The following is a 22,301-nucleotide window of genomic DNA, read 5'->3' on the forward strand; positions in this document are numbered from 1 at the left end:
ACCTGATTTTTTTTTTTTTCTTTGTATGTGAATTATGTTATAGTGAGTAACAGTTATATATAGTTCTGTTATAATGGTGTGTTCTGTATAACAAAATATTAAATATATGAATAATTATTTTAGTAAATCAACAAGAAGAAGTTTAAAGGCAACTTTATATTCCTTCATGTTTTATTAATCTTCCATCTCTATTACTCATGATATTGTTTGTGCAATATACTTTTAACTTCGACATAATTTTCATAGTTGTCCCTACATATGATTGTAGATTACGAGTCATTAGCTCATTTAATTCAGTTACATACAATTTTAGTCATTGCTGTTAAACCAACCTTGCAGAATTGTCATTAATATTTACAGATAGATATAAAGCAACTGGACAGTTGTTTGTCATGATGATCAGGTAAAGCAATGGTTAATGAAAATTTAGTCTTTTGCCAGGCCCATTTTTGTCTGGAATAACAGGCAAAACGCTATAATAAGCTGTTTTCATTCTCAGCACCTTGGTAGAAAACAAGTTGTCTGAAGAGATTTTTTGAAAAGCTAAAATAATTGCATGCTGCATGTGATTTGCTCTGCTGTTCAGCTTGAGTTCATTATTGATCCCCTAGTATTTCTTGTGATCTCTATTACTTGTAATGATCTAGTGTACAAATAGCCTTACATCTGTAATTTTGTCATATCATCTGATTTACAAAATTATCTCCTGAGATATGTGTGACCTCACTTAATCAAACACATTGTTTTGTCATTAGCCAACACAGCTGAGCAGAGTGGAGTTTATTTTCATAGTGGCAGCACTGTTCCAGTCTTACATGAAATCAAAGGCACATGAAGAAATATCAGATTAAAATGAATCAAAAGTTTCCCAAGACTATTCCATTCTATTTCAAACAGACAAATTTCAAGTTGTTGCTTTCGTAGCAAATTTTAAGATGATACTTTCAGTCTGATTACAGAAGAGTGCTATGAAACTCTTACAATTCATAAACTCTGCCTGAAGGAAGTGTTGCAACATCTGATTAACTTCAGGTAGTCCCATGCCTGCAGCACCTGTTTATGTACTCTGGGATGAAATTAGGAAGATTAGTTATACTTTATCTAGAATTTACGGGAAATAAGTAATTTATCCCAGACTGCCTGTTTTGTCATGTATTGTAAAATATTGTTCATTTCACTCTGTCACTTCAAAACAAAGGAGGATCTTTCAAAACTGTGCTAGTTACATAGAATATGTCATATACTGTAGAAAAACTGTGGGGAAGCTCTGTAAAATGCCAAATGTTCCACGGAGGAAAGACAGAGCCCTCAACACCTGGCAGTATTATGGCTTCTACTTGGAAAAAACCTGTTACTGAGCTGTATTTCAACACCCCCTTATGTGGAAAATCGACAGTAAATGTTAATGTAGTTGATATGATGGATGACTCATGCTTTCACGTTTGTCACGCGGAGCCTGTATGCAATATTTGAAAAATGAAATAGTATCTGTTGTGAACCTCGGAGAAGTCAGCAGCCCCAGCCTCCTGTAATGAAGAAATCCTTTTTCCTGTAGTCCAAAGCCAGCAATGTAATTTCATGTTTAAGGTCTCTTATGCACAGAAGATCAAAGCAGATTACTTTGCCTGTTCTGTTTCGTTGGTCTGGGAGAATGATGGGCAGCAACCTCAGACACTGACCAGGAGAGAGCAAGTCTTATCTAACACAGCAGTCCTGGAAAAGCAGGGACACTGGGCTTGCATGCTGTGACATATGTACAGGCATTCCTTCTAAGAACTGATTATTATATCTTAATGGAAATAGTTTGAGGTTTTATTGTGATTTAAAATAAGAGGTGATTGAGGACATACGAAAGGGAAAAGGATATGTTGAAGGAGAGAAGTTGAAGTTTTAGGGAGAGAACATGCATTTAAGAATTATCAGTCTTCCTTCTAAGCTTTCACATGTAGTGAATATGTCTGAGAACTGGTCTTAATAACAAAATAATAGTAAGTATCAGTTTAAGAAATATAATTTTTTTCCATGTACACTGACCACTTCACAGTTGCATTGTGACTCTTCATAAGAGGAGGAGGACAACTGATGCTTTGGTAGCACACTAATGAGATAAAATGTCATCTCTTTTCTGAGGATAACCAGATTACTCATGTTCAGAATTTTCTAGCTAAAAATCTTCTATACTGCTTTACTTTTATATTTAAAAAAAGAACAAAATGAAAAAAGAAAACCAAAACATTAAGCACACAGCTGTATTTTTCTGCAGACCGCTGTGATACAGGTTGCTGCTTTACCAATTGCTCCAAAAGGCAACTGGGTAAAAGTAGCTTTGTATCAGTTATATGCATTAATTGAGACCGTTGAAAGAGTTTTTAGTATATTTTGTTTGTGGAGAGTAGAATTTATTGGCATTTCAAGTTAAATATTCTAGTCTAATAACTCACGGTGTGATTGATTGATTGATTGATTGGTTGATTGTGTGTCCAAGTTGATCTGCTTGCACTAACTTTCAGCAAGCAGCATACAGACAGGGCCAGAAATAGATGCAAGGAAACAATAAAAAACCAAAAAAAGGTAAAAACAAAACAAAAAAGAAACAAACAAAAAAAAAAAAACCCAAAACACCCAAAAAAGCAACCTGAAACCACGAATTATCATGGTATCCTTGAACCAGGTTCCAGGAAATAACCATCAAATCCAGAGGTTTGTTTGTTGCAATTTTCATTCTAAAGCTGTAGCCTCCTGCACCTCATTTCAATATCTGACACATTTGGAAGAGTTATGGAAAGGAAAGCCATCCCCCTGCAGCCCTGGACAGTGCAGGGAACCATATGGCAATGAAGCAACTTGTTTTTATGTCCTTGTGTGATCACTCATTTTGCCTCTCAACCAGGGAGCACTGGGTATGCTCTGTTGAACACCAGGTCCTCACACTCTTATCTGACCTGCTTCAGATTCATATAACCATCCTTCAAAAATAATTTTTCACTCTACTGCTTCAGGTAATCCCTCAGAAAGTTCCCATTCTCCATTGCCTTCCCGTATCCTTAAGCAAGCAGTCTTTGATAGCATCTTTGGAAAATACACTTCAGAAAATCCTGATATGTAAGTAATCCTTCTGGTTTATAAACTCGGAATGGTGAATGAGGTTGAACAATTTTGAGATCATTTGTGTCTTGTTTCTGCTGAAATCAGAATGCCAGTGTGTATTAGATCCTATCTGATGGAGGTACCCACTAAAAGTAGGACAAAAGTCCCTAAATACTGTAAAGCAAAAGCCTCTCACAAAAAAGAGCTAGTGTTTGTTGTTGGTTCTTGTTTGTTTTACTGTTTTACAGTTTGTTTTGTTTTTAAATAGAGCAAAAAAATGATTTTTTTCTGAAGCATCTGGTAAATATTTTTAGAACACACAAATGTCGTGAGAAAATATACTGTGAAAATATCCTTGAGATACTGAGTGAAACAGTTTTTTTCCATTAGAGATTATAACCACTTTAAGTTATTCTTATGGCTTTTTGAAAATACTGCTCTCATCAAAAATGCCATTTTTCCAGTGAACAATTCTTATTGTCAATAATTTACGTCTCCAAACTATTGTATACTTAGTTTTCTAAGGAGGAGTGGTTGATACAGCAGGAGGTTTTGCTGCCATTCAGTGAGATCTGGACAAGTTGGAGGGCTGGGCAGAGAAGAACCTGATGAAATTCAACAAGGGCAGGTCTAGAGTCCTGCACCTGGGGAGGAATAATCCCAGGCATCAGTACAGGTTGGAAGCTGACCTGCTGGAAAGCAGTATTGTAGAGAAGGACCTGGGAGTCCTGGTGGACAAAAGGTTGACCACAACTCAACAATGTGCCCTTGTGTCCAAGAAGGTCAATGGTATCCTGGGGTGCATTAAGAAGAGTGTGACAAGCAGGTCGAGGGAGGTTATCTTGCCCCTCTGCTCTGCTCTGGTGAGGCCCCTTCTGGAATACTGCGTCCAGTTTTGGGCTCCCCAGTTTAAGAAGGACAAGGAATTACTGGAGAGAGTCCAGTGGTGGGCTACAAAGATGATTAGGGGCCTAGAGCACATTTCTTATGAAGAAAGACTGAGAGAGCTGGGTCTGTTCAGCCTGGAGAAGAGAAGGCTGAGAGGGGATCTCATCAATGTTTATAAATATCTCAAGGGTGGATGTCAAGAGGATGGAACCAGACACCTTTCAAGTGGTGCCCAGTGATAGGATGAGGGTCAATGGGCACAGACTGAAGCACAGGAGGTTCCATCTGAATATGAGGAGAAACTTCTTTACTTTGAGGTGCCAGAGCAATGGAATAGGCTGCCCAGAGAGACTGTGGAGTCTCCTTCTCTGGAAATATTCAAAACCCAGTTGGATGCCTTCCTGTGTGATCTGCTCTGGGTGAACCTGCTTTAGCAGCTGGGTTGGACTGGATGATCTCCAGAGGTCCCTTCCAACCCCAACCATTCTGTGATTGTGAGATTTTCCACTGTCATTAGTAACTGATATTTTACTGAATAACTGGGGAATGTTTTAAATCTGTGAGTTTTTGAGCTGGAAAGACCTATATCCTGAACATCAAGTGAAAAATGAAGTTGTTAAAGAGCTAAAATAATGCTCAAGTCCTTACCAAGTGGACACTGACTCATTTCTTTTTAAAGCTAAGAATGATTACATTGTAGTAAAACTTGGATTAATCTGAACAATGCCAACAGAAGAGTACATATGTTTTAGTGAACAATATTTCAGGTCATCTATATATGTCTGGTTTTAAGCAGAATCCTCTATACAATTTCATTAGAATGATTTGAAGTATCATAGGTTCTTCACAAGGAAATGGAGATGCTCTTTATAAAGCAGTGGTGGGTATTGCTTCATACTGAGGACAAGAGTGAATTGAGAATAAAATCAATCAGAGTAATAATTTTATTGAAAGATGTAATTGAGAAATATCCTACATAGCCTGTGAGAATCCCAAGGAGTTGGCATTGCCTCTGTATCTTAATGGAGTTGTTTGCCAACTTAGCCAAAAGGACTATTCAGAGTAACAATGAAACAGGACACTGAAATATTAACTAACTTGTTACAATAACAAAAAATCAGAAGCCACAGTTGTTATCATTTACTGGATGTCTCTGTCTCAGCAGCGTCCATGGAGAAAAGAAATAGAGAGAATGTCTAGGCAAGAGCCACTTAGAGAAATGTTGGAGTCATCAGGCTGGGCCATTCAGTTTTCATAACCAAATTCTCCTGCTTGCTAGTCCTTTATGGTTATGAACTTGCAGCGTGGTTGTGTGATTGTGTTTTAAGCAGGCAGGATTACCAGAGAGGTTGAAATTTGTGTCTCTGCCCTTATCTTTTTCAATAGTCAGATACTGATGCTGAGCTCAATAAAACTGAGTCATGCGTTGGCAGTGAGGAGGGTGAGCAGGGAGCACTGAATTATCTGCACCCGCCTTGCTCTACACCTATCAGCCCCATGCAGATGAACACAAGGCTGTTTGAATAATCCTGAAGACTGGTGATAATGATTTTAATCCTAGTGGTAAAGTGAGATGCCAGGATTAAGTACTATAGTGCCATTTAGGTAACAAGAAGTGTATTTTGATGTATTTTAGGGAAGGTGTCATTTTGCTGTTGTGGAGTGAAACACTGTCTGGGTAGCAAGTGGGGTTATAAGGTTTATCTGCTGGCTTGGCTTCCTCCTGCAAGTTTTACAGCTTCCAGCTGTCATAAAGCACATTAAACAGGAACTATAAAAGCAATTTTATTTTATTTATGGCTATAAAAAAGTCTAGTTCTAATAGGAAACCTGAAGTATTTAAAGATAGCAACAGGCACTATGAACACGACTCCTGCCTACCACTTCCTCTTCAGAGAATAAGCAGTTGTTTTCCAGATAATTAATATTCAGAGCAGGTCCAGTTCATCTTACCTTCTGGGTTCATTTTATTATGTAATAAAATCTGATTTATTGTCATTTGAATATAGAGTATATAGCCATATAAGCTTAAGCCATTTATAAACAGTTACTTTCCAAGTAGTATAACATAATACCTACTCTCTTAGGTATCTGAGCAGTACCAAACATTACTCACCAAAGGGCAGAGATAAAAAGCAGTGTTTTGGATCTGAACATTGTGTCTTTAGCTAATCACTAGTTATGCTGATACCTTTTTAGTTCTTCAGTCTGAAAAAAAAAATCAGACTGGTGGTCTTCATCAGTGAACTTTTCAAAATCCAACAAACCTAACTCTCTCTTTATATATTACTTCCAGAATGGTCTTATCGTTGCCTGTTACCAAGGTTATGTGGATATTGTGATAGCCTTAGCGCAATGCCCTCACCTTGATGTGAACTGGCAGGACAACGAAGGGAACACGGCTCTAATTACAGCTGCACAGGCAGGTAAGGCTCTTCTGTTCACTCCTGACATACTGGGTCTTAGGAGGACTGTGTGTTGTGGCTATTATTTTTAAGATTTTTTCAAGGCCCTGAAAGAAATTAGTCTGCATAAAATAATCCTGGCCAAGCCCACTCCCAAGTAAGTTTGTATTTTCTTTGAACTAAAACAGAAAAACCCATACATTTTTAGTAGATGCCATTAACTATTTTAACTTAAAAATAAATGAAATCTTGACCCAAGTGTACAATACTATACTGCTTTTTTCCTTAAAGCTTATTTTCCTGTGTTTGCTCTGGCAAGCAACCAGTCAACATTGTGGTCATGTAATGTGCAGTATTCGTGTTTATAACATCTCTTTTCTCCTGCTTGTTGCACCTACCTCAGTCAGTCTGTAGTAATTGCTGACTGTAGGCAAATGTATAATCACGAAGAAATATCTTAGCTGCTAAGACATTCTTCAACCACCTTGTAGTTTAAATAAATTAAAAAAAAAAAAAACTATTTACATAGTCTCAGTAGGATTCAGTGTTTGCCAGTGCTGCTTTTATAACAGACTGATTTATATTGACATTCACCGTGTTGATCCTGATGCAGACTGCAGTGAGAGCAGAGTTTACCCCCAGGTTTTCTTCTATCCCACCCAACATGGCAATACTCAGTGAACAAGTGTAACAGATCACATAAATCTAAGAGATGCTCTGAAGAGAGTTACTAGTTTCAAGTGTACAGTTGGAAAGCAAGCAGTCCATAATTTCTGTTAAAACTGAAACACTGGGCTTTAACCTGTAACGGAAGCTGTAGTTTTCCCCTACAAGTGTTAAAAAAGTGCTAAAATATGTACATCAGGAAAAATTTGACCAAGGAGGCCATCACTTTGTAGTCTAAAAGCTGTTGCAAGGGTTGCCTGTCTCCACAGCCATGGTTTCCTTTGCAGCCCTCAAGCATGCCACTCAAAGGTAATCACTTTACAAAGAAATGTGTACTGGTCTTTGTCATGACTTCTCACTGATGAAGAGTATGGGATATTTGTGAGAGTTCATGGGACATGGCATTTCCTCCCAGGAAACAAATTTCCATCAGGCAACATTAATGGACATTACAAGCCATGTCTAAAGATGGGAGCAGTTCAGTGTGATGTTAATTTAGTAATATCGCCACTAAACATTTCCAGGTAGTACCAAACTTTGCTTCACGTCGTACCAAAAAGTGAACTCTGCTAAAGAAGTCACTGTGGGGTAGGTTTTGAATACTGGAAGAGAGAATTGCGACCATAATGGTCACATTCATAGTGAAGTCATGAGTATAATAGCTTTCCAAAGAAAGTGGTGAAGTCTCCAAAACTCTCTCCTACTTATATTTATCTGCCCTAATATGAATTTGGACTATAAAAGCTTTAACACTGACTCCTTCCTGGCCTTTATAACTCATGATAATGAGCTCAGAATTAATCCAGAGGGCTGACATTGACTTGACACACTCTGCCAGCACTTGCTGTTGATCCCCAAAGCAACTGGAAATGACTCAGTCAGCAGAAGCTTGCACAAGCTCTTAACAACTTGGATGTTTTCCCCTGTCTATGATAATCCTGAGCTACAGTGTTGACACCACTTATTTAATTCATTATCACAAGATATTGTTGTAGTGTTAATACAGATTACTTTGAGGTTAACATTGCAACCAGAGGACCTACAGAGCAATAGATGCTGCTTAATTATTGCTGAGTGTTAAGTAGTAACACTGAGCAGTGTATTATAAAGCACTGAAAGTCCAGCTTACTCAGGCTTTCCTTTAATGGAGGATTTATTTTGTTTTGTTTGGTGGTTTTTTTGTTTTATTGTTTGTTTGTTTGTTTACTTTAGACCATGAAAATAATTATATATTTGCAAAATAAATTATTCTGAGATATCACTGTTATTTATACCAAAATGACAGTTTTTTCTGCGTAACATTTAATAGCAAATCCACATTATTCCAGTTAGTTGTAAGGTGATATTGGAAGGTTTCAGAAAGTGTTGCCATTTTTGTTCCAACCCACAGACTAGGTGGACCATCACATATGGTCAGATCCCTAGGAGGACCTGCATGTGAAAGAGGCTGCAGTCATGCAGGATCATTCATGGTGTTTCAGAGTCTGTCTCTGTAACACAAGATACAGATACTAAGGCAGATGACAGGGAGGCCTCTTTAGTTTTGGCTGAGGAGTTTAAAATCCATGCTTGCCTAAGCCATTTCATGACTGCCCAGACAGGATGCTCGAATCAGAGCATCAGTTTGAATTAAATAGAATTATCTTAAAGACCAGCTAGAGTTTCAGAAGACAAGTTAATTCAGTTTCTCATATTGCTTTTGATGAGTTAAGATTCTCATCCTTCAAATAAGGTATCTAAAGCTGAAGTTTTTTGCAAGTGCTGACATGAGAAAGATAGGCTGGAGGGATCAGTGAAAACCAGTACTTTCTTAACAAGCTTATTAGTAGTAAAAAAACCACCAAGAAATAGAGTCCTCTGCTTAGTCTGTAAATTTCAATTTGAAAATTGGTCTGTTCGCTTGGTCTCTCAATATTTCTTACAGACATGGAATCCCTCCGGAAAGGGATCTTGCCTTCCAAAACAGTACATTTGTTTCAGTCTGCAGCAGGTGGTGCCTAAAAACGGATGGTGATGCTGTAAAAGCAGAAGTAAAATCATTAAATGTCAGTACAAGGACAATGCAGAAAAAATGGGAAATTGATGCAAACAAGAGATTGAAATAAGCAGAAAGAAAGAAAGAAAGGAATGAGAGTGCTTTCCGAAAAAGGGAAAGGGAAGGAAAATTACATTACAATTTTTTTCTAAGTTCTGCTGCTGCTGAGGGCATAGCTACATCAGTGGCAGTGTAGGGTAGGTATTTAGAGAGAGTTGTATTTGCTCACAAATTACAGATATGTTACAGGAACCAGTTTGGGGCAAGGCTGTAGAGCTGGGAACACAAAATTGGAAGTTATTCCAGTTTCTGTTTATTAAGGGAGACATGAGAATAGAAACACTTAAAGCATCCACAGGATAAAATCATAGAATGTCCTGAATCATAGAATCATAGAATGTCCTGAGTTGGAAGGGACCTACAAGGATCATCGAGTCCTTTGGCTCAATGCATCCATCAGAAAGCATTCACCAGCCAGAGACCAAACACAGGCTTTTTTCAGGTACAAGTCGAAATTGTGATGTTATATGACGGAGCATCTTCCTTACTATGCAGCTTATCTTTCTGCTTGCATTATAGATTATTAGGTAAAATTGTCATGATTATATGCATTTCCTCTGTGGCAGAAATCAAGTGATTTAAGCTACTACAGGTATCTGTGCTGATCTTCAAATATGGCTGACAAGGTGAAGAAGTGTAGCCTTAACATGCCAGTTCTGGCAAAAGATAGATCTGGCAAAAGGTAGATCAGGCTTACAAATATTATTTTAGAGCTGCATACAGCTTTCATAGCAGACTCTAAATCACAGAAGACTCACCTGGTTTATGATTTACCTATATAGTTTTAGTTCACCCAGATGAAAGAGAACTGAAGGAAACTTTATGGCCTTAAATCAAAAGCATATGACAGAGTTCAAATAAAAACTTGGCAGCTCTGAGTTTTGCTTTGAATTTGATATCTGTTTGAACTGGAAATTTGATGCAAACCTCAGGAGGACAGAAGTTACTGCAGATTAAAACTGAAGAGGTTTTCAGGAATCCCTGAGACACAAAACTTCTGAGAATCACAAACCTCTTCAATTTCGTTGTTATCTTATTGCACTTTATTTTTTTTTCTCTGTCTCATTTAAGACCATCTGTAGTCCCCTGAAGAGTTTTGGCTGAGCAAGGTCTTTCAGGATTGATTCTTAGGATCATCCAGATTTGCAAAATGTCTCTTACACATGTTTTTGGGAAAGGGAAGAAAATCTTTAGTAATGTAACAAATGCTGAAAAATCTTCTATGTTATTATTTCTTCTTCTTTCAGTTCCCATCTCTGGTTTCTGTGGTCAAAAATCAGTATTTCATCTGCTCCAAAACCTTCATGAAGACACACACTGTATATCAGTGAAACAGAGCATGTCCTGTAAAACAATTCTGGGACGAAGATTCTCCCAGTAGTACCGATACCCTGTTAGGATTTTATCTTTTGCAATAGAGTCAGTGAAGGCAAAGCCTCTGTATTGAGTAAGCAGGACTGGGTTACTTGATCCTGTCCTGAACCCAGTTCACTTTTGCTGTGTTCAGTTTGTTGTGGTTTGCTGTATCTTTATATTTCATTGGCATCAGACTGCGCAAGGTTCATGGAGCTCCTTATTTAGTTTCCTCTGGTATTGCTAAGCTGATCTGCGGTATCTCTACATCTCCTCAAGTTTCAGGAGAGTTTCCAGTTATGCAGAAAGGTAGCAGGGTCCAGCAAATTCTAGGAGATGAAAAGTAACACCTAGGCAACATCTTAAATTAATTGGTAAAGATCTTCTTGCTTTCCAAAGTGAATGCAGAACTGCATCGGTACAAAGCAACTGCTGATGAAATCTGTACCAGATGTGGCACTACAGACTTTAAAAGTTTTTCTGTATAAATTAAATTCTGCTTCAGTAAGATTTCTAGATGGATTTGAATGACATGCATCACAGAATATTCAGCTGGACTACAGAGTGAGATGAGAGAGTATTTTTACAGCTCCTAGTAATTAAATTGTGATTGTTGCAGCTGCCTGACAGACTGCATTATTTTATCAAGCATCAAAGCATCATAAAACGAATGACAAGTGAATGGAAAACTGTTTTGAATCAGTCATAATGACATTAGATACTTGTCTTATTCTGATAGCCCAATTATAAAGACTTGATGGTTTAATTGGTCCTCTAGCTGTTTAAATGGAGATGTCTTCAACTACTCGTATGCCCTTGCTGACACCAGCTATCCTGGTGTACAAGGCACATGAATGGCAACAACAGTTGCTTTTAGAAACAGAACTGAAGTAATTTATCTTAGAAACAGAACTGAATTCATTGATTTTACAAACAAATCTGAATATCAGTGCCATTTTACTGTTGCTGAAGCGTAGACAAGTGGTTTTACACTGTCAGATGGAAAACTAAAAATGTGGGATTCTACGCAAAATATTTTTTTGTTTTGTGTCAGACCTGGCACAGTTTGTTAATATCATTGGTTGGAACTACTGCATGTAATCACTTTTTAATGAAGTATCATTATAGTAAGGCTCAAATTTTCCAGTGAAAAAGCTGACCCTTTGCAGTAATTTCCACGAGGTGATGAGTCGTCCTTCCGTAAACTGTAGGAATTCCCTTTGCAGTGCTACAGACTGAGTCAAGAAACTGAGGTCCCTTGCAACCTCAGAGTGACCATCTCTGCTTCTCAATTATTCCCTTACCTTAAACTGAGTTTTCATAGAGGAGAGCAACTTGAGAGAAGGTGAGAACCCAGGTTTCCAGGCCCCGAGCCTGGTCACAAGTCAGTGCCACTTAACCCTAAGGCTAATGACTCTGATGAGTGAAGAAGGATACAAAGAAAATAGATTTTATTAGTTATCTGCACTTTTCCAATCAATCATGCAGGAGTAATTTTTGGTTTAACCTTGAGATGGTGCCTTAATTCTGTGACGTATTTTCTCTGCTTTTTATTTCTTTAAAGGGCACATAACCATTACAAACTATTTGTTGAACTATTTTCCCGGGCTTGATATTGAGAAGAGGAATGTGTTTGGATTCACAGCACTGATGAAATCTGCGATGCAGGGCCGAACTGAATGTGTGAAAGCCCTGATGTTGGCAGGTATGCAAAGTACTTTGCTGCTTCTTTGTCATCTTCTACCTGTATATACTAGACAGTTACACAAAAACACCAAGAAGAAAATTGGCTTTTGGGGTGTTCACTCTAAGAGGTGTTGTGCAGCCTTCCCTAGAAATGGGTGCAGCTTTTAGATAAGTCGTAGACAAGGTGGTGAAGCTACATGTGAGAGGTGAAGAAGCACTCAGTTTGCCTATGGAAACTCAACTCGGATCTCTTCAAGAGCTCTCAGGGTGAGAGTCATTGTCTTGAGGAGAGTTTGGGGAGTGTCATCATCAAGATTTGTAGACAAGCAGTTAATGGTGTTCATGACACAGCTGAGAAAGACACACAGGTCTCTTTCTGCCAGTTCTGTGGGTGTGATGGTGCAAGGGTGTGTGATGGTGGTAGGACCATAGCTAGACCTCCACCTCTACCTCCAGCCATGGCAGACCCTGGGGCAGGGCATGGAGAGCTTTGGAGGCTCTGCCTCCTGTCAGGAGAGTTTAGTGTAGGGTTCATATCCCACAGGGGACAGTGGTGGGAAATTTGGCAGCATAGGGAATAACCTCTCTTTCTAACATCTCTACAGATCTGAGTTGGGTCTCTGGGCTTATGGGCAACAGAACACCAGCAGGACTGTATCTCCTGCAAGGAGGGAGTCATGGCACAGGGAGCGGGCATGTTTATCTCTGCCTCTCTACCGCTCTTCATGCTTGAGAAGAGGAAATATATTTCTTGCTGTTGGCTCTTGACTGTGGTTGAATTTCCAGCCATATGCATTGTGAGGTGAAGGGGTTCTGGAGGGGAAACTCAAAAATCGAGAGGCATTCAGGCAACAGCCTCTACAGGAGCAGTCCCAGCATACAGCAGATTTTAGGCACAAAGTTGTTTGTTTTTATTGTGTTAAGTAATTCGTATGCAAGGGAATCCCTTGACACAAATTAAATATTATAAAAATGATAACAGATTGCATGTGAATATTGCTACTGTCTAGGCCAAAAATCTTACAGGTCCACTTCAATGAGAGAGATCTTGAATAAGTAGTTAATTTCAGTCATTTTGCTGTCACAGAAGTTTAACCCCTCATAATATGAATATTTTAATTTGCAGGTATTTATCAAGCATAGTGATATTACTTTCATTCGTGTCCATAATATCAGGTTTCTAGATGTTGATAGGACACAGAAAATGTTTGGATGGTGAGGTAACTGGCATGTTATTTTCTACAATGTTCTGTAGCTTCTTATACTGGAATCAAGTCTTTGGAATTGAATCACGCATTTTGGAGTTAAATTTTTTGAAACAAAATTATAAAATGACTGTCAGACCTACAGAGCTAGAGAACTTCCAGACACAGATGCACTTTCTGGACTAACACATACTTAGTGCAGATGCTAGTTCAGAATTTCCCAGTGCTTGTTATAAATTATCACTTAAAATGAAACTGCAAACTTAGTACCTTACAACTTGTCGAACTGACCTTACAGTATTGTGACTTTCTATTATTATCATGGAGATTGTTGTTCTTTCTGTTTTGGTCACCGGACGGTATTTCACAACTTTTCTGTCTCTATAGATAACTCAGTCTTTGTTATTCTATTTCTTGTACAAAATGTATCAAAATCAAAGTTCACTATGTAGTTGCTGCCTCTGGTGTCTGAATAGCCACTTTCCCATTTACATGATTCAGAAGAAAATAGAATACTGGGGAGAACACGTCTTTAGTCAGCCAGAAAATGGTTTTGTTAGCTTCCAAATTGAGTTTACCTACAGAAAGTTGTACTGACCTGTTTGTGCATCAGAGATCGTGAGAATACTGAGGATCATTCATTGGCTAAAGAGGTGCAGAGTTAATATACTTTGAGTTTCTAAATTGCAGTTTATGTATGTTTTTTGATGAGTATTTTGCAGGTCCTCACATTTTCAGTTCAAAATAGGGGCTGTAAAGGAAGTGTGTCAAATTGCCTGTGCTCATTTTAATATTTGTTGATTTTTTAGCACTGTACAGTCTGGCAAAATGTAGGGAGGGAGCTGCTCATTCAGAATGGACTGAGAAGTAGTTCAGGGCTTAAGGGATGCTGAGTGACTGCTGAGAATAAAGTGCTAGTTTGCTGAAGAAGGTGAAAGAATTTGTTATTAAAAGATTCAGTGAAAAAAATCAATTTCACAGATTAACCAGCAAAATTTTATGTTAAAACGTAAGAATGCATGGAAATATAGGGGGGAAACACCCAAAATCAGCTGTGGGTCTACTTGCATAGCAACAAAGCAGGTATGCGTCTTTAGAAAAAGAGGAGAAGGTTTTTAAACCCAATATCTGTTTAGTGGCTTGGGTAAGATCTCTATTGACAGGCATCTACTTATGGCAATGAGTAGATGAGTAAAACCTCCCTGGCCACCTAAGCATGGATTTAACACAGTCAGATGGGGAAGAGGTAACAGCAACATGTGACAGATGGTTAGAGATGGATTGTCAAAGTGACTGCTCTTTCAGAAACTTCAGTTCCTGGAGGGTGGCCAAGGTCAATCACTATAAGATTAAGGCGCTCCGAGACACTTGGCCATAATGTTTGCTCTTTCAAAGTGAGTCTTTGGAACATGTGAATTTGCTATTTGTGAATGCACAGCGAGTAAGGGGGGATCCCAGTCGCTCATCAGCAGTTTGTCACAGGCGGCTGCGCTGCCAGGACCAGGCTGCTGCCCGCATTCAGCAAGCGAGCCAGCTCAAGCCAGGGCACAGAAATGCCGGTTGTAATTCATGCATCAAGCCCTGCTGCAATCTCCAGTTTAAACTCATTGCTGCTTTAGTAAAGTCATGGGAGTGGCTACAGATCTGGAGATTGGGCTTTAAATACTGTGTGAAAAACAGGTTGGTAACAGATGCCTGAGCTCTTTCACTCCCTGTTCTTAAATCCGGGATGTAAATTTTGCATCTAAAGGGACATTAAACCTTCTTAATCAAATAGAATATTGATATGTCAAAGGGTCATGTGTATTCAAACTAGTTGTGCTGAAAGTTATCATCTTCAGGGCAATTTCCATAGGAAAATCAGGCAAGTGTCAAATGCAGTTTTCCTAAAAGAACACTTGTAGCCTATACTTGCACTGAAATGACAATTAATTTGATAAGACTGCTATCACATTTAAAAAGGGACATGACTATTCATGTCTCTTCCAGATGAGGCATTCTGCTGAATGACGTTTGTTCAGAAACGTCTCCTGATTCATGCAGGAAATCAATACCACTGTAGTAAATCACATCTTAGAAGAGATTTTGTGATAAAGGTACAAAGTCAGCATCGATTTCTGTTGAAAAATCAGGATTTCAACACTCTGTAGTACTGTTTTCTGAGATAAAGTTTCCGAACACGTGGGGACGCATCTGTCTGCAGCAAGAGCAGGCTTCTCCTCAAAGGGAGGTGAACCGAGGGTGACAGCAAGGCACACAGAGGCACTAGCCTCATCAGCAAAGTTGCTCCTTGAAGAAATGGAGCAGGGATGGCGACAGTAATCAAGATCAGACAGTACTGCAGTGATTACCAGGCAAGTCCATAGAGACAAGGTAGGTCTGAGGTCAAAACTAGAAATTAAGTCTGTGAGTCAGGGTCCAAATCAGCAAGGCACATAGCTAGGCATAGGCATAGCTCAGGCTAGGATCAGAGCTGAGCATCTGAGCTTAAATGCAGCCCCCAAGCAAAGGTGGGGTGTCCCCGTGAGCACTTTCTCACACAGATCTTTTTACACAACTCTGATGCAAGGTCTCACAGCTGCACTGTGAGCTGGGATGTCTTTCTTGAAGACAGTGCTAAACATCTGTCTGTACCTCTTCCTTGTTTACAAGCAGAGTATACGGTTTGTTCAAATTTATACTTGGAGAAAATTCCTTTAGCTACTGTTCTTCCTGTGGTAAATCCTTGCCTGTTACATGTACAACAAGGAAACAACTCCGATGCAATATGCCCTGTTCACAGTCAGCTCTAGTGGGAGGGCGTGCAGACCCAAGCAAGTGTTAAGAAGGGGAAAGGACAAGAGGCTCACCTGAGATGGGAGAGATTCAGAGGTGTGAAGTCTGGGTAGGGTGGTTTAAAACTGGGCTAGTGTAACAGGAGGACATTTCTTTGTATGTCTTTGTTTCTTGCCTCATTGATTTGTCTGTAGCTTTTGCAGTCATGAACTTCTTCAAACCCTGCTACCTTTGAGAACTTGCAATCCTTTCTTTGTTCCACAGCTAATGAACTCATTGATTAAATCTTCCTCCTTTTTGCCTCCTCTCTGCTTTCCAGTGTCAACCCTATCCTTGACTCTCTGCAGTGCCCCTGTGCTTTCTCTCTGAGTAGTCCTTTCTGCAAATATCACTTAGATTACATTTAAACTGAGATCAGCTCTTTTGATTAGGGTGTCTCCATCTACATTCACTCTTGGTCTGTGCCTCTATCATCTGCTTTTTAGGGATTTTCTCAGAGATTTAGGAATCAACTGGTATTTAATAGAGTTGAAAATGAGCTTCTGATCACTTTCCCCATGCTCTCCTTTTTCCTCTTTTTTCTTGTAATGATGAAACACCCTTTGTGGGAAGGTTATACTGGACTCGTTGCAAACTGGTTCCTGGTTACCATTCCTTATATCTAGTCTCTCTTATACTAGTCTGAAATGCTGTCACCAAGATAATCCACCCTGAAAAATATAATTTCTCATTATGTTTGTGTTGGCTGTTTGAAAATGGTGCTTCAGCAGATAGAGAAGCCCTTCAGTAAGTCAGATGGTGTAGCCCATTCATATCCCAGCTCGGAACTCTTTCAAGGAACCCAGAAATTATCTACAGGATCAGTGATACATGTAAAACACAATCAAATGTTAAAGAGCTCAGTTATTTTGAAAGCATCTGGGCAAAGTGCCCGTGCCTGTCCCAGGGAATGTGCTGCAGAGCTGCTGAACCAAGTCTACATTCTGGAGTGTGCAAAGCTCCGAGATCAGTCAAAGTTTAAAGGCAAAATATAAAACAAAGTATTTGCAGCTTAAGAACATGACTGCCTGAAACCAGGGCATATTCACTCATTAATTCACTAACACACCCATATACTCTAAAGCAGTATGTTTGTGTGCCCAGCTGTATGTGTGTGCCCAGCTGGTATGGCCAGGATTACTTGGGTGCAATGCAGGGATATGATGCTGGCTGTTGAGTCCTCAATACGTCTCTGAGATTCTTTTTGATGGGCAACACCAAGCTAGTTTTTGGACAGACCTTTTTTACCCTTTAGCATTCACCAGATATAACGTGTTGGGCATTTGCAACAGTGTCTTGCTGACTTCAGCTTCCAAAACCACTTTTTGCTGCTCATTGTTCTGCAGTAATTCTTCCAAAAGTGCACTGTGTATTGAGCTTCCTCTGTCCTTTACATAGCTCTTCTGTGTGAGCAGAACTAGGCACGTGCCAGCCTCATTGACAAATGCCCATACTCCCACTCCAATACCAGAACTGAGAGGACTTCCCAACAGTTTTCTGTTTGCCATGGAATGTGGCAGCATTGGATGAAGTATGACAGAAGTTGTAAAGGATACAGCAGACCTGATTAGGATGCTTGCTCCTTTTACTCTTGTATCCTCTCCTCAGGCAGCCAGGTGCCCTGCAGAAGAGTGCAACCCCACCTGAAAGCAGAGTGAAGAGCAAGGGTAGAAGCCCATGAAAATGGGCTTATAGGAACATGGAGAGATCGAAAGGAAGGCAAGGATGGAAAAGGATGCAGAAATATATGAGGAGAAAGAATGGTGATGGGGACAGATGTCAGAAGTGACTGGATAGAGATCATAATTAGGGAACGTGGGAGGAGAGGCTGAAAGATAATAACCATTAGAAATCAATTCCTTCCAGGAGCTAACACTGTACTTCAAATGTCTAATCCTCTGCTGTCTAGCATGTGTCCCAGTCATTTGTTTTGGCTGGTCCAACTACTACATTTCCTCAAGGGTGGTAATCTAAGGTAGATGGCACCAGCTGTTCTGGGCTGAGACTGAAGCTCCATCTTCCCTGTTACCACTCTCTGACATGTATGGAAGCTTTCCTAATATTTGATCACCTTTGTCACCATCATGTCAACTTTCTCAAATTCTACAGTGTCCTTTCAGAGATAAGAGAACCTGAACTGTACATGTTGCATTTTCTCTATTTTTTTCCTATTTTTTAATCTATTTTTCCCTATTTTGGGGGGTAGAAATTAATTGTATTTTATTTGCTATTTTGGCCCCTAGTGAGCACTGAGCTGATATTTTCATGGAACTTGTGATCATTAGCCCAAGGTCTCTCTTCTGAGTGGCAGCAATAAGTGCAAAGGGAAGATAACATATAATGCATTATGTCATTCTTTGCATTGCTTTAAGTGAATTTTGTATATACAGCTTTAATTTCTTTTATTATTTTTTAAAATAAATCAGGAGTTCAGAAAGTCAGGAACCCTGATCTCTCCTTTTTGAGTGTTCATTTTTACACAAATATTGTAGTGCTTCATATGTGATGTTTTCTTGCAGGGATCTGCCTGATTCAACTCTGATCATAGCAACAGAAGTGTGGGCAGTTTCATTAATTGATTGTTTTTCTTTTCTTTGAGGGGCAAATGTTCATGCGACTGACCCAAGCCGTGGACTGACTTCATGGGAATGGGCTTGTTACACAGGAAGATCAGAATCTGCCTTCATTATGCAAAAGCTGATGGACAGGCCATGCCCGGAACAGTTTTGTGATCAATACAAACCAGAATGGCCAAAGATGAAGGAACTTCTTGCCAAGGCTGCAGAGCCAAAAAGCTGTTTGCAGAGGATTTCTGAGTGCATGAGAGCAGCTATCTCATTCCGGACTTTCTACAGCCCAGAAGAAGATGGAGTCCTCGATCACATGGTGAAGGTGACAACAAGCTTAAGCAGTCCCTTCATTGCTCTGTCATGCCGGACAGTGTGCCCAGGCAGCCCACCTTCCGTGGGAAAGCGCAGACTGGCTGTGCAGGAAATCCTTAGGAAGCAGAGAGCCGAGGAGATCCGATCTCAGGACAAAGACCACTTTAGCAGCTATGAGAAGCTATTTCAGAACTCCAAGATCACGCTGATCCCCAAGAAGAAGGACCGTCGAGCCAGCTTGCAGCCCATCAGCCTTGCAGTCTCCCAAGTGAGCACCGTGGCCACAAGGAAAGCGAGCCTCTTACCACTCCACCTGCTTAGACGGAGCAGTGTCCGGCCGGGATTTGTCATCCCCAAAGTCCGTATCAGCAAGGCTCCTCCACCCACCTTCCAGCCAGAAAAGGCGAGAAGGAGGAGCAGTGCAAAGGATGACCCCTATTTGCAGATTCCCAAATGGAGATACAAGGAGCTCAAAGAGGAGCGGAAGAAGGCAGAGGAACAGGAGAAGAAAAAAGCAGCAGATGCTCAAAAGCAGAGGCAGGTGTCTCCTGCCAGATGCAGGACCTGATTTAAAGGCAGCTGCTTAGAAGGTTTTAGAGCCATTAGTCTTGCTGTCTGAGCAAGATGACAGACTGCATGCCTGTGTGCATGCCCAATGCTTATGGAGCTGGAATTCTGAATAATGGTCTTTCAAGTGGGGAAACAGGGCAAGGGCTAGGCCACAGTGTGTCTGATGGTGGAGCAGGAAGGCTTACTAAGTTTACCTGTCTGCTGTTGATAGGAAGTTTTAAGTGGTACAGTCCTTTGTGGTTTCATTTTTTTCCAGTTCTAGGTGAATGACTGAGAAACAGTTTGAGAACTGACATGTGTGCAAAAGGATTGTATTTTGTGTTTGTTCATTTTGTAATGGACAAAATTAAGGAGCTGTGCTTTTGACACTAGACATTCCTCCCTCTCCTTGCTTAGGTAGACACATTGCAAGGTTTTATAGTCAAAATGAAAAGTTTTAAATATACCACAATTTTGGTGGGCAGTGAAAATCCAGGTCTGCAATTGTTTTGAATATAATAAGCACTTTATTTTAATTCCAGTAATCAAAATTTAAGACAAGATAGGTATTTAACTGTACAGCTCTATATGGTCTGTATAGTTTCAGTTCTTTATACTATTGTTTGTTGTGTTGAATATAAAAAGGGCTGCATATGAAATATTTCTGTAGTTAAGATATTCACATCCTCTGCAGGTATAAATCAGGGGCAGGGACTAATTTCTCTGGAGCAACAGAGAAGCTGAGCTAATTTTTTAATGCCACCATCACCTAAGATTTGTTTCCCCCATTAAGTTTCCATGCATCCGCTATCTGTTGTCTCCTCTTTAGTCTCAGGGAATTTTTTGTCACTATGTTTAACTGTGAAATAAGGGAGATGGTGAGCTCTTTTTATTTTTTTTTTGGTTGGTATTTAGGTTCCTGTTAAAAGACCCCACCAGATTTATTGTGAACCTTTCCATCTTCTAGCCAGGACAGGAAAATTATGCAGCTTCCAGAAGTTCAAGCAATTTTCCCAGGTATCAAATCCAGCCATTTGTTATGAACATCAAGTCAAGAGATGCAGGCAGCTGATCCAGTAACTTTTGGACACTGTGACCAGATATCACTGTGAGCTTTGGTAGTACACCTCCGAGCGCCCAGAGAGGGCAGTACCTCATCCGTCTGTCCCAACACCGGGAGAAAATCTTCCCTAGTACATGAGCGCATCTCAAAGTGGCAATTCTCACAGGATGCTGCAGGTTCTTGTGGTCCACCTTAAGGCTTCATTTGGTTTTACCAGCAGTCAGTCTGAATGGCATGCCAAACCCTGACAAACTCCAATAAGGAAGGGCTGTAAACCTGCTGCTTGCTAAAGAAAGACCATGTTCATAAAAGTAGAGGTCAAATGCAAACAGCAAGCCACACAGCACACACTCAGGCTATGGTGTTACTCAGGCTTTGCTCCCATTTGAAATGAAATGTGCTGTGGTGTGTTCTCCCAATGGTGTTGCTCTCCTGGAGCCCAGGTAGACCCCAGCTGCTGCTATCACCACCTTCTCGCTTCAGTTAAACAGAGGGAAAGCTTTACCATCCTTTACTTCCACAGCACAAAGACTATCTGGGGCCTCAGTGAGCTTGTAATGAAACCGTGTGTGTCATGGGAGAAATAAATTCAGTTGCTTGAAAGCTAACACCTAGATTGGTATTGTTAACTAATGTCTGTGGGGCTTGGGCTCAGCAGAGGTTATCATCACAGACATGTGAAATAAGGATTTTTCATACAGCCACTTCTGTGTCCCTCTCACCGGGGTAGCTGTGCTGGCTAGACTGCATTGCCAAGTAGCCTCCCAGGTCAGAGTTGAGGGAATATGCACCCTGCTAATAAACCTCCCCAGCCCTGTGCATATAAAGAGGCTTTTAGTCTGCAGGTACATCAGTGCCGTGCAATGCATTGGCACCAGTTTTGTAATGGATTTGGTGTGACCAGAATATAAGCTGAACTCATTTCTTTGGAGAGTAGGAAGACAACCTTGTAGCTGTCTGTGGCAAAGATATTAGGATGGATTTTTAGTTGGTACATTGGATTGAATGGTCTAACTGTTAATTTTTGTTTACTGTCAGTGCAGCATACTGAAGATTTAGCACTCAGATTCAGTATCTGAAAAGCAACCTGCACTGTAGGTGAACACTTTAATTTGCACTCTTGGTATCACTTTCAGGAGACATACAATTGACAGGTGCTCTCAGGGACTAACATACCGTATGTTAGAATTAGGGGCTGACAATGAAGCCTGTTTTCTAACCCTTTGTACTTTACTGTGTATATGTGTATAAATATGTGATTTCCATTAAAAAAAGGCACAAGCTCTTTAACTTATTTGGTGACCTTATTCTTCAGAGAAGTTTGGGGACGTTGCTTTTTACTTTTCAGTAGGCAAAAAAGCCCATCCACTTTCACCAATGGACTAATCAGCACTATCTGAAAACAGTCTGGTTTCCCTGGAAGGAGCTGTTGTGGGTTTACTTCCACTCCATGTGAATTTTCCCTATGAGTAAAAGAAAACCACTACATGTGTCCTGACATTGGGCTTTGGCTGGCTGTCTTGGTGTGGAGAGGAGTTGCTTTGATCCCCCACAGCCACAAGGCTCTGCTGCAAGCAGGCAGGATCCCCCAGCATTGTTACAGGCAGC

At 40.1% G+C, this 22,301-nt stretch overlaps 1 protein-coding gene across 1 annotated transcript in view; it reads left to right on the forward strand.

Moving 5' to 3' along the window:
• The window catches only part of ANKRD33B (ankyrin repeat domain 33B), a 47,662-nt gene extending 25,700 nt beyond the window's left edge, over positions 1 to 21,962 (forward strand). Inside the window, exons 2-4 of the mRNA XM_065832508.2 lie at positions 6,272 to 6,401; positions 12,059 to 12,199; positions 18,799 to 21,962. Of these exons, the coding sequence (XP_065688580.1) occupies positions 6,272 to 6,401; positions 12,059 to 12,199; positions 18,799 to 19,649 (1,122 nt within the window). The 3' untranslated portion in view covers positions 19,650 to 21,962. The remainder of the gene's footprint in view (positions 1 to 6,271; positions 6,402 to 12,058; positions 12,200 to 18,798) is intronic.
• Positions 21,963 to 22,301: the final 339 nt, after the last annotated feature.

The sequence above is a fragment of the Patagioenas fasciata genome, chromosome 2, assembly GCF_037038585.1.
Source record: "Patagioenas fasciata isolate bPatFas1 chromosome 2, bPatFas1.hap1, whole genome shotgun sequence".
Classification (NCBI taxonomy): Eukaryota; Metazoa; Chordata; class Aves; order Columbiformes; family Columbidae; genus Patagioenas; species Patagioenas fasciata.